Raw genomic sequence first — 12,529 nt, 5'->3', positions numbered from 1 at the left:
CCTTTCTGCAAGCAAACACATGGGGCAAATATTTGTCCCACTCCCTCTTAAACTGGCCTGCAAATGCTTGTAGCAGGGTCTTTAGTTTAGAGTTTAACCTCTCAACCAGACCATTAGTCTGGGGATGGTAGGGGGTGGTCTTTAGGCGCTTCACCCCACAGTGCTTCCACAGACAAGCCAGCAGGTCTGACATGAAATTGGCACCTCTGTCAGTCAGTATTTTTTGGGGAAACCTACCCTGCTGAAAATCTCTAACTATTTGCCACCTTTTTCTACCTCAATGAAGGCCACAGCTTCAGGGTATCTGATAGCATACTCTACTACCACTAGACTATACTTTTTTCCCTGTGGAAATTGGGGAACTCTGAGGCCCCACAATATCCATAGCTACCCTCTATAATGGCTCCTCAATCACAGGCAAGGGCATCAAAGGAGCTTTCACCTTGTCTCCTGCCTTGTCTACCTTTTGGCACTGATCACGTTACATTTCTGGAAATCCCAGGCCAATAAGAGTTCTGCATAATATGTCTCTTTGTATGTTTTATGCCCATATGACCTGCAAAAGGAATATCATGGGCTATTGCTAGAAGTGCCAGATGGTAGGCGCTGAACACTACCAACTGCTGTATTCTCTCACCTTCCCTCAGGGGTCCACTCTCTATACAATAACCCTTTGTCCCAGTATACAGATTCCCCTTTCCCTTGAGAATCAGGTGCCTCACTGGCTACCTCCCTCAGACCTTGTAATGTAGGGTATGAGAGCTGAGCCTGTCAAAACTCTCTCTTTGTAACCCTTCCATCTCCCCTTCCACAGGAAGTCTGGTATTCTCTGACAGTGGAGCCTCAGTCAGCCTGGGTACTACTACTCACCTCTGCCCTTGCAGTCACTCTGTCCAAGGGAACATCAGTGCCCACAAGCAGCTGTGGTTCATATTCAGTCTCACTGCTAGAGGGTAGCTCCCTCCCTGAAGTAACCATCTCACCAGTTCTGGCTGCAAGTGTACGGTCTTGTCTGAGTCTCCCTCAGGCTGCCAGACCCACATGCTTGTCTCCAAGCCTGACTGTGTGTAACTGCATGCACACAAGGTACCGCATTACCAGAATCCTTCCCCATCATGACATCTGCAGGGATATCCTCAAATACACCTACTTGCTTGCTTCCTTTTCCACTCTCTCAGTCAAGGTGAACCCTAGCCAAAGTTATTTGGAATGGAGTCCCTCCTGAAGCTCTGACTGCGGTAGACTGCCCAAGCAAGTAGTGCGCCTGTTTAACGATTGCAGGCTTCACAATGGTTAGGTCAGAGACTGTTTGTCTTAGCAGTGGCCTGTTGCCCATTTACTAAGATGAGATAAAAACCTCTTGTGGTAGTCTGGTACCCTTGTTGTCTTGAGACAACTTACTCTGCCATTCTGTCATTCCCACTTACTGGCTCACCCACCTTTTGTTCCCCAACTTGCCTCTGCGGACATCTATACGCTACAAGGCCTGACTGGTTGCATTAAAAACATTTAACCCTTGGCTCTGGACATGTACCTGGACTAGTGGTTTCCCCTGCTACTGGTGGACACTGTTGGGGTGGTCTGGGCTGCCCACCATGGGTTCCCTTAAACCCATGAGCAGCACTGGGTATCCCTTTCCTATGCAGTGATGCCCTGCTTGCTAGGTATATGTTTCCCTTCTTCCCCACCTCATCTGCAGTATTGCATTGCCTATCAGATAACCAGATTCTCATGTCCTCAGGCAAAGTGCTAAGGGCTTGTTCCCTCACCAAAAGGTCTACCAGCGCTTCAAAAGTGGTGACCTGACATCCACTCACCCACCTATGAAAAAAGTGCTTAGTTCAGCAACATATTCACACACACTCATCTGTCTTGCGTCTATGCTGACAAAACTTTTTCCTATAAGCTTCAGGTGTTAACTTAAAACATTCTAAAAGACAGGTTTTTTTACAGTATTATAATTTAAACAATCAGTATCAGACAATTTAGAAATAGCAGTTACAGCTTTACCATAGAGTAAGGGAGTCAGGAACCATACCCAGAGCCCTTGAACATTATACTGTTTACATACTCTTTGAAAATTATTTCCCTCTATAAATTGTGGAAGAAACTAACTGACATTTGTTGCTTCTGGGGTCTGCGTATTCCCTTTCCCATTACCTCCATGATCCTGGAGGAGAGTCAGCATCTCCTTATGTTGCCTCTGCCTCTCATTCCCCTCAGCTTCTAGACGTCACAAGTTTCTCTGCTGCTTCTATTTCCAAATGCTTGGCTTTCAGTTCAAGTCTCTAACTCCAGCCAGATTTTAAGCCCTCTGTGGAAAGGTTGAATTGTCCATCTTCTGAGAGTGGTACATCTCCAAAGCCAGCCTGATTGCCCTCCTGATTGCTGGTCTGAGATGCAGCTGTAACCAAGGCTACAATCATTTCTGCCTTAGTCAGGTTGGCTTGCACCAGTCCTTCAGCCTGGCACATCTCAGCCAACTGGCTCCTTGTCAGCTTGCCATACTCCTCTGCTGACATGCTTGCCTGCTCTCCCTGCCTAACTAAGCTAATAAAAAAAATAAAAATTGTGATATGAAACTCTGAATGTTCACTGTGTGGCTGATTGAGAGTACAAACTCCTGCCTTAGTGACCACTGTTTACAGGCTACAGGAATTCAATATCCACACCACAATCCAATTAATATGTGCTGCGGCTATCTCACCACTCCCAACCAATTAATATGTGATGACCCAGCACTGAAGCAGTAATAAAAAAAGCCTCAATCCTCACCATTGGCAACAGTGGGGGACGTACCCACTGGGAGGATGACAAGTACACACAGGAAAGTGCAATTTCCTTTAAGAGCACACAGAGATCACAGTCAGTCTTGGGTTGGTTTCTCCCTCTTTCTCTAGATCCCCAATAAGACTACCCACTGGCACAGCTATACACAGTTGAGATCTCAGCTGAGTGGCCAAGCTAAGATCTCAAGCACTCTCTCTGTCCAACCAGTGCTGTGTCCCTGTCCAAGTAGCTGACACACACATTCAGATTTGATTCACACACACACACACACACACACACACACACACACACACACACACACACACACACACACACACACACACACACACACACACACACCTGGGAAAGGCTGGCACAGGTTTATGAGCTATGTCCCCTTCTGCCCAGACTATAAGGTAGTTATCACTGCCACCAGCCAGCTCATATTAACTACATTAAGGCCCTTAACAAAGGGTGCCCAATCCTACTGTGTAACTTAACGATTAATCCAAATGGTAGTCTGACCAAGAACAAGGCTATTTAGGAGTGGCTTCTACAGTGTCACCAAATAAATATGCCAGTACTCTTAAGAGCTTAAATATCTCTAAACAGAACAGCCACCGTTGAAAGTTTTAAATATACTTAATAAAAAAAATAACACAATACTCAGTAATGAGTTGCATCAGAGTTCAAAATCACAGGAAATAGAACATTGCAGGACAGACTCAAATGAATAAAGAAAATATCTAAGCTGTACTTTACTATATTCCTGTCTGGATCTAAAATAGTTACTATGCTCCGAAAACTTACTTATAGCAAGGCAAGTGCAGAAGGTAGTGATGAGTTGATGTTTCCAGGTCAAAGACAAAATAAAAAATGCACTCTCTCTCTCAGAATGTTCTTAAAGTGATATGAAATATTACTGCTGGGTTAGCTTGGATGATATCACATTCTGTCACCTGACTAATTCCCAAGCTAAACCCACATTGTCAGAAACTATCAGCACTTTAGCATCTCCATGTGAAAAATACATCTCTCTCAGATCTTTGCAACTGCTAGAAGACATAAAACAATAAAACACAAAACAATGCAGAAGGCGCCCTAGATCCAGACATCCTGTCTCCTTGCTGCATTGAAAGTACTTTTTATAGCACAATCATAAAACAATTTAATTTCAACCATTTTCTTGAAGTTTTGCAAGTAACCCTCTATGCTCTAGTTCTCACGGTTAAAGCATATACATTTACACAGGTACAACAGTTTATATACATTTCTGTTCTCTTCCAGTAGGGTACACTGTAGATACATCCTTTAAGCTCAGTATTTTGTGCACACTTCTGTATAAATCATATCAATACTCACAAATGACAGAATTATTTACAAAATTCCAGCTAGCTGGGCTGGCAATATTTCCTTTTGTGACAACATGCTTCACTTAAATTACATTTGGACATCTTGGTGCCTTCTGTGATTTTTTTTTTTTTTTTTTTTTTTACGAATAATGTAGTTCTTATGGTCTTGGCAAGGAATTATCATAGTATTTTTGAGCAGTCTTTAAAAGCAGCAAAACATTCTTAACTGATTAATTCCTAGTGAGTTTATACATTATAAATTTATATATGTGCTGTTCCTTAATTACATTGTGCCAGAGAAGACCATGTGCTTGGGGCACCAAGAGGAAAATATTTGCAGCATTCAAAAATTTAAAACGTTTAGCCATTTCAGACATGAGCTGTAATAAAAGCTACGCAGATAAAATCTGCAAATAACCATGCATTAAAATGCAATAAAACTTTAAACATGCATATAGTTAATTCCTAGAATTATGAAAAATAACAGATTAAGAAGCACATTAACTTATGCATACATACTGATTAGGATGAATTCTTTTACGTAGATACTAGAGCAGTTTAAACATGTACACAAGCATGTGTCCTTGTGTAAATGTACTATAAAATACAAGATGGAAATACCCAGTCCTGTGACAGAATAAAATGCAACTTACCACAAAAAATGCATTTTAAACTATTATGAAAATCTCACTCACCTAACATTGTAAAGGTCTTCCCAGATCCAGTCTGCCCACTGCAATGAAACAAATAGAATGTCAGTTTATTTTAAGGTGGCCCTCTACAGTGAGTGCAACACTTTGGTACATCTTTTTGCTCTTTCCAGTGCTGCTCTAAAACTCTCACGTCTTCATATGGAAGGCTACCATATATTCTCTGAACCATGCACAGTACACGACTGTGGCAACAGAAACTTGCACCAAGCTTTGCTGTTGCAATAAAGCAGAAGTGTCCAATGCAAGGGGGTGAAAGGAGAGGAAAAAAAACAATCTGAGGGAGTCCATCCAACCTGCTGCAAGATGTAGCATATAAAAACACTCATATCAGTCAATAAATGGAAGTATACCACAACATAAAGGAGACACAAGCAGACCAAAGGACTCCAATACTAAAGCCCTCTCTGAAGGACAGCAACTAGAGAATCCACACACATCATGTTTGTAAAGGGAACATCAGTAACAAGGTGGACAGCAGCACAGGTGTCTACCTTTGACTGAACCTTGAGATAAGCACTTGATAACCAGTTACCCTCCTGATTTTTTCGTGTCATAATGTTAGTCAAGAAATTACCCTACAAGCTTTCCAATGAAGAATAAAATGTAACTTGCACCCAACTGAAAATACTCTAGCACCTACAGAACCATCCTTCTCATAACCAAACAGTCACTCTCCATTCAACCCAACACCATACTCATGAGTGGCTAACTACTACATAATAAACCAGGAATCATGCACAACCTCAATCTTGTAGGCACAAAGATTCCTGGACTTTGTCAACATGAATGCCCTGGGCCATCTAATCAGTGTGCTCACTAGGAGTGCCACCATCCTTTACCTAGTCCAACATGGGGGAATGTTACCCCCCGCCCCCCAAACATAACATCTTCAATGGTCAGATCGGACAATAAAGTAGTTTACTTCAAATTAAAAAATACAGCATGGGACACCAGGTAAACCTGGAACTTTTAGGGATTATTCCTAAGCAAACTTCCAATTTTTAAGAAAGACACTGTCTACATGGAGCCATTTACAAAATACCTTTACAATTATGTTTACATGTGCATAGAGGTAGCAGTGCATACCGCAAAATAAGCGCAGGACAAAGAAACAAGCCACCCTGGTGGAATCCAAACAGGAATAGTTTGTATAACAAAAGAAAGAAAACAGAAGTCCAATGCCTCAAAACAACTGAGGGGGGGCAAGTCTACTAAAGACATATTTGAGGTAAAAGTAACCTCACAGGCAAAGAACTACCACAAGGCATTCTTCAGCTATGCCCAAAACCTCATAGGCAATACACAACAATGTGCTGAACTAATTGTAAATGGAGCCACCTATACTGAGCCAGAATAAACAGCAAATCTACAGGACAATAAATTCAGCTCTAATTTTACCTCACTTTCACCTCCAGTCACCTTGCTAAGAAATATCCCCAACCATAGCTTGTGTCCCACAGGGCTCTGTCCTAGGCCCTTACTTGTTTAGATTGTATCTTTCAGACCTTACCTTTTTCATCTGAGGTGTTCTACAGACTATATGCTGACGACCTGAAATTGGGTAAACTAATTACAAGTGTTATCTGTCTGCAAAATAATTTGACTAAATTGACTATTTGGGCACAGGAGAATAATATGTTGATAAATACATCAAAAACTAAGCGTATGAGATTTGGGAGACAAACTGAAAGGTGAATATTTAATACAGAACACAGTGATTGAAAATGTAGACTCATTTAAGGACCTGGGTATATGGGTAGATTTAGCTAGGAGTTTTTCTAAACATATCAACCAATTGGCTAATGATAGTTATAGAACTATAAGTTGAATAAAAAGATTTATAAAGCCTAGGAAATCAAAAAACGAAGTCATTGTTTGTTAGTTACATTAGACCCAAACTTGAGTATGGAATAACAACATGGAAACCCTATAGGAAAACAAGCATGAATAAACTGGAAAGAGTACAGCAGAAATATACCAAGGGCATCCATGGATGTGAAAATCTAAGCTATTATGAAAAGCTAAAATATCTGAACTTGTACAGTGTCTCTTACAGATATGCTAGAAGGGCATTAATGCCTGTGTTTGAAACATTTGTAAGTATGTATGTATGTATGTATGTATGTATGTATGCATGTATGTATGTATGTATGGACAGCTCCCCCAATTATCCCCTAGGGAACAGGTCCCTCAGTATCCACCAAGGCTAAAAACACTATCGATGGGACCTGATAATATCTCAGCATACCTCTTTAATAGCACAAAACATGACCTATTGAGCCCCACTAGAAGCACTACTCAGTTGAAGCCTCCAAACAGGCTTCATGCCAAGTGAATGGAGGGCTGCAACTGTTATCGATCTGCACAAGGGTGGGCCATCCATGGTCCCAGGAAACTAATAATTCATAAGCCTGACTAGTCTTCATTTATAAGGCAATGAAAAAAAATCATGGATATATGCGTAAAAACACAGGAAACCTTCAGATACTGGATCCAATCCAATTTGATTTTGTACATGGCAGGTCATGCATACTCAATCTGGTGGACTTCAAGAAAATCACCAAAGCAAAGGATAAGGACAAAATGGTGCATACTGCCTACTTGGAATTTCCCCACTGTGGATAAACTCACAAAACTAACTATTATACCCCTACTTTACCTAGTGGATAGCCAGCTGGCTCACAGAACACAGTCAGGATAGGCAAGTCCACCTCTACAAAAAGACCAGTCATTGGGAGTCTCTCCCAGGGATCGGTGATGGGGTCACTTCTTTCTGGTATCAACTTCTCTGAAGATAAGGCCAATATCAGTGGCCTCTGGCCATACCTCTCAACCTTTTAGAGCAAAAAATCTGGACAATGCCATAAATGAGGGGAGAAAGGCCCAAAAATAGGGACATTTTTTAAATACTACTCTTATAAACTTAAAGTTGATAAAAAGAATAGTTGTGTAAAATCTTACCATAACCATAGATGTCCTTCTCTTCTAAATGTTTCAGTATTCAAAACATGTGGGAGTCCTCCGCAGGCTGACTGGAACATCTGGTCAGTATACAAAAGTCTAAAGTTACTGCTGGTAGGTGCGACGTCGCATGTAGATCCAGTCCTACGTCAGTCAAAGTGACGTCAGCACGCACCCATCCTCAAAACTGAATGCCCAGGAATAACACCAGCCTGAAAAGATTTGGAAACACAATCAGCAGATAGGTAAACATCAGGGGGGAGGCGAGGGGGGGATGAAGGGTACTGCAACATATAGAAACGGATAGCTATGGTTATAGTAAGACTTTACACAACTATTCTATGTCCTTCTATTTATATGTTGCAGTATTCATAACGAGGGAGAATACCAAAGCACATACAGAAGAATTGGGCGGAGGGGCAGTAGCACTCTCTACAGCCCCCTCTGCAGGACAGCCCTAGCAAAACCAGCTCTAAACCTGGAAATGTCATCCAATTTATAATGTTTTGAGAAAGTATCATCAGAAGACCAGGTTGCTGCTACTAATATGAAGGAGGTGTCCAGATCTTTGAAGAAAGCAATAGAGGAGTACACAGCTCTAGTGGAATGTGCCTTTACTGGGGAAGCAATAGTTTTCCCATGAGACATACAGCAAAAGGAAATGGTTTTGGAAATTCAAGTGGATATAGTCTGTTTGGAAACATACCTGCCCAGGGCCCTAGGATGATAGGAAATAAAAAGACTATCACATTTCCTAATAGGCTTCACTTTGTCTAAATAAAATCTGAGTTGTCTATGCACATCCAAGAGGATTATCAAGATAGAAAAAAGGTGGGCAAGTTAATGTACTGATTAAGTGACAACTCATTCACCACCTTGGGCATAAAGGAGGGATTAGTGTATAAGGAGACCCTAGCCCTGTGGGAAAACAGTAAAGGGGGAAGAGGCCATCAGTGCCTGCAGTTCCGAGACCCTTCTGGCAGGGGTGATGGCCACAAGAACTGTTTTCCAAGTGCAATGCTGAAGAGAAGAAGAAACTGATGGTTCAAGTGGCCAAAGTAAGTTTCTCTAGAACAAAATTTAGATCTCAAGGAGGAGGAACTGGTTTCTTTGGTGGTCTGAGATGGACGCCTTTCAGGAAAAGTTTAACTTCCAGTCTTGAAGCCAAGGGAGGAACCATAGCCAGACAGGCAGAGATTGCTGAAAAATGAGCTTTTAATGAAGAGTATGACAAATCCACTCAATAATTCACACAGGTAAGACAAAACCACTGGAACATCCACCAGCAGTGGTTGCAGGTCCTTAGAAAGACACCAGATGAAAACACTTCCCATCTGGAAATATATGATTTCCTAGTATTGGGTTTTCTGGCCTCCTGCAGAACCTGCGGCATGTCCTCAGAACAAAGGTGCCTGAAAGGGATCAAAGTACTATCACCCACAGAGTCAGCTACATGGTTGACATCTGTGGATGTATTACAGATGGCTTCTTCTGTGTGAGTAGGTCCATTCTGTGGAGTAACTTGTGATTATTGCCCTTGGCTAAATGCAGAAGGGGAACCAGTGCTGTCTTGGACTAAAGGGAGTCACGAACAAGATTTTTGGTTGCTCCTGTTAGATCTTCAACAGGATTTGTTTTGAGTAGCGGGAAGGGAGGGTTGCACAGAGAAACATCCCCTTCCAAGAGAAAGACAGGGCATGTCCACCTTCCATGCCACAGGATTGGGAACTCTGGCACAAAATTCTGGAAAGTTTGGAAGTTGTTTGTTCTCAGGGGAGGTGAAGAGATCTACCCAAGGCATACCCACAGATGGACATTGTCCAGAAACATCCCTGTTTAATATCCATTTGTGGGAATGAGTCAAGGACCTGCTCAAAGTGTCTACCATAACATTTTGAGTATAAGAAATTTAGACTTGCTTGGAGGGAGAGTTGACTCTCAGAGGCAAACTCCCAAGCTTGGAGAGCCAGTCTGCACTGGAGATCAGGCTTGGTCCCTTCCTTGCTTATTGACATACCAAAGGACTCCCTCCACTCCTTCCACTTTATGGCACCTGGAAGAGAAAGTTTGAACATTTGCAGTGGGAAAATTAGGGCTCTCGTCTTTATGTTTGTGTGCTCCCTCTTTTGGAAGGGGGACCACACATCTTGAACCTTCCAGGATGTCAGGTTTGCTCCCCATCCCAAGTCTGAAGCATTGACGAACAGCTACTGAGTGGAAGAGGCAGCTGTAATGGTAGGCCTGGAATCAAGGTAACCTGCTGAATCCACCAGTTCAGCTCCTTTTTTCAAGCAGGCAAGAAGGAGTATAAACTCCAATGGATGAGCATGTCGCATCCATAGTGACCCGAGGTACCACTGGAATTTCCTCATGAGCAGCTTGGCTAGAGATAGCATGGGGATAGTGGATGCCATAAAGCCCAAGAGGTTGAGAAGCTCCCTGGCAGTCGGGGACTGAAGAGGCATGAGAGCCAGGAAGTAGGCATTGAGACAGAGCATTCTCCAAAGGTAAGGAAGCCAACATCTTGGTCCGTTTGTATTCTGCATCCTAAAAAAAATATGGTTGTGAGAAGGGACCGATGTAGATTTTTGATAGTGAATCCTAGACCCTCCAGCAGAGACACCATGAAGAGCAGATTCTCTTGCACGGTGTCTAAATGAGCCTAGGAGAAAAAGATCGTCCAGGTACAGAAAAATCTGAATATCCCTTAGTTTGTCAAAGGCTATGACAGGAGCTAAGCATTTTATGAAAACCCTTGGAGCAGTAGACAGTCCAAAAGGCAAGGCAGAGAATTGAAAATGTGAGAAAGCAATAGCAAAGCAAAGATACTTCCTGAACAGAGGATGAATAGGAATGTGGAGGTAAGTATCTTTTATGTCCAGAGACACCATGTAGGCCTGAGAAAGGATGAGGGGAAGTAGAATGTTCAAAGATAGCATGCAAAAGGTGGGAACCTTCAGGACGGTGTTTAGGCGAGACAAGTCTAGGATGGCCTCCAGGGGCCATTTTTCCTGGGGACCAGGAACATCCTGGAGTAAAACTCTCTCTGTTTGAGAGGGTGGTACCTTCTGAAGAGTACCCTGAGAAAGACTGAAAATGATTTGGGGAAAGTAATCCAGTTGTTCTTTTGGGGGTTGCGGAACAGAATACCACTGAAAGAAGGTGAAGTCTTCCACACCATGAAGTATCCTTGAAGGATGCTTGAGAGGACTCGTGTTCTGGCTGAACTGTTTCCAAGCAAGGAGAGAAATAGAAAGACGCAAGTAGAGAGGGGTCTGGCCGCAAGGAGGATGGTAGTCACGGACCACTTGGCTTGCTTGGAAAGGGTTCCTTGTAAGCAGCAGGAGATGCTGAGGACTTGGTTGAGTTTTGCTTTCTAGCATCTCTTTTACCCTCGGTAGACTGAATTCTGGAAAGTTTCATACAACTGGGGTTTTAGAGGGGTTGTCCCTTTGAAATCTGAGAATTGGGGACACAAAAATGTGTTTTAGGTCATGTAGATCTTTGCCCTGTTCTTGTAAACACCTAAAACATTCTGCAGCATAAGCACCAAAGAAGGCCTTGTTGTCAAGGAGTACATCCATGATTTTAGCCTTTATGTCATCTAGCAAAGGCTGTAGTCTGAGCCAGGAGTACCTCCTGAGAACAGACCCTGAAGCAGCAGCTCTATAATGATGCCTCCACTGCATCGTCGCTACACTTACTAGAATGGCATGTGACTTGAGCAGAAAAGCTCAAAATGAAGGATAACTGATTCTTAGTAGGAGAGTCTGGAAGCTCTGAAATTAGCTTACTGGCATCAGAGAGAAGAGCTAGAGATTATTTTGCCATATGGGTTTGGTAATTTATGGCTCTAAATGCCAAAGATGCTGAAGTATAGACTTTCTTCCCCAGCTTCTCCATAAATTTACTCTCCTTGTCTGAGGGTAGAAGGGAAATGGAAGGCAACATCTTAGAGGCCTTATCAGCAGACACAGAAATATCTGCAGGGTCTGTGGAGGGACATTTAAACAGAAAATGGAATAATCCTTTGGCACCTTGTAAAACCTGTCTAGCCTTTTAGGGACAGGAGGGTGGGAATCAGGGCACTTAGATGTTGCTGACAAGGCATGTAAAAAAAAGCTGGTAGCACAGGGGGAACTTCAGTTGGAGAAGGTGATTCCATCTGAAGAGGGTCATATCTTTTTTGAATTTCTGACACCTGGGAGCAATGAGATTCTGTGCCATTTGATTCTTCTTCCAGGGAAGCATATCTTAACAAAGATGAAATACGGGCAGAGTATGCCAAGGATTCATCCCCATATGAGTTATCTTCATCAGATGAAGCCTCAACTGAAATCCTCCTTTGTGGAAAAACAGGAGAAAAGGAGGGAGAAGGCAGACAGAGACCATCAAACTGTTTCAGGGCAATGAAAGCATTAAAGAGCACTTCAGAGAAGCCATGCCAATCCTCAGGCTGTTCTTGGGTAAAAGGAGCACAGCATGCTTAGTTTTGCGAGATATCCATTTGGTGGAAGGATGATGTACCAAACGTCAACTTGCACTCTAATATTGCTCGGGACATTTTCGCAAAAAATGATTTCAGGATCACCACACGGGCCTTCAGAAACAGTGAACCTGGGCCCCCCCCCCCCCCCCGTAAGTCCTAAGCAGATGTTTGTTGTATCCACCAAGGATGTGCTATTAAGATCCTTCATGGCCTTCACCACAGAACATACGGAAGAATCGTCTACC

General features: G+C 42.7%; 1 protein-coding gene across 1 annotated transcript in view; it reads right to left on the bottom strand.

Moving 5' to 3' along the window:
• KIF15 (kinesin family member 15) overlaps positions 1-12,529 on the bottom strand; it is a 2,415,358-nt gene that overhangs the window by 2,029,902 nt on the left and 372,927 nt on the right. Inside the window, exon 5 of the mRNA XM_044065522.1 lies at positions 4,817-4,854. Coding sequence (XP_043921457.1) covers positions 4,817-4,854 — 38 coding nt within the window. The remainder of the gene's footprint in view (positions 1-4,816; positions 4,855-12,529) is intronic.

Source organism: Protopterus annectens, chromosome 3.part0 (genome assembly GCF_019279795.1).
Source record: "Protopterus annectens isolate FY-2018-M chromosome 3.part0, PAN1.0, whole genome shotgun sequence".
NCBI lineage: Eukaryota > Metazoa > Chordata > Ceratodontiformes > Protopteridae > Protopterus > Protopterus annectens.
The sequence above is the reverse complement of the archived record's forward strand: the minus strand, read 5'-3'. Positions and strand labels throughout refer to the sequence as shown.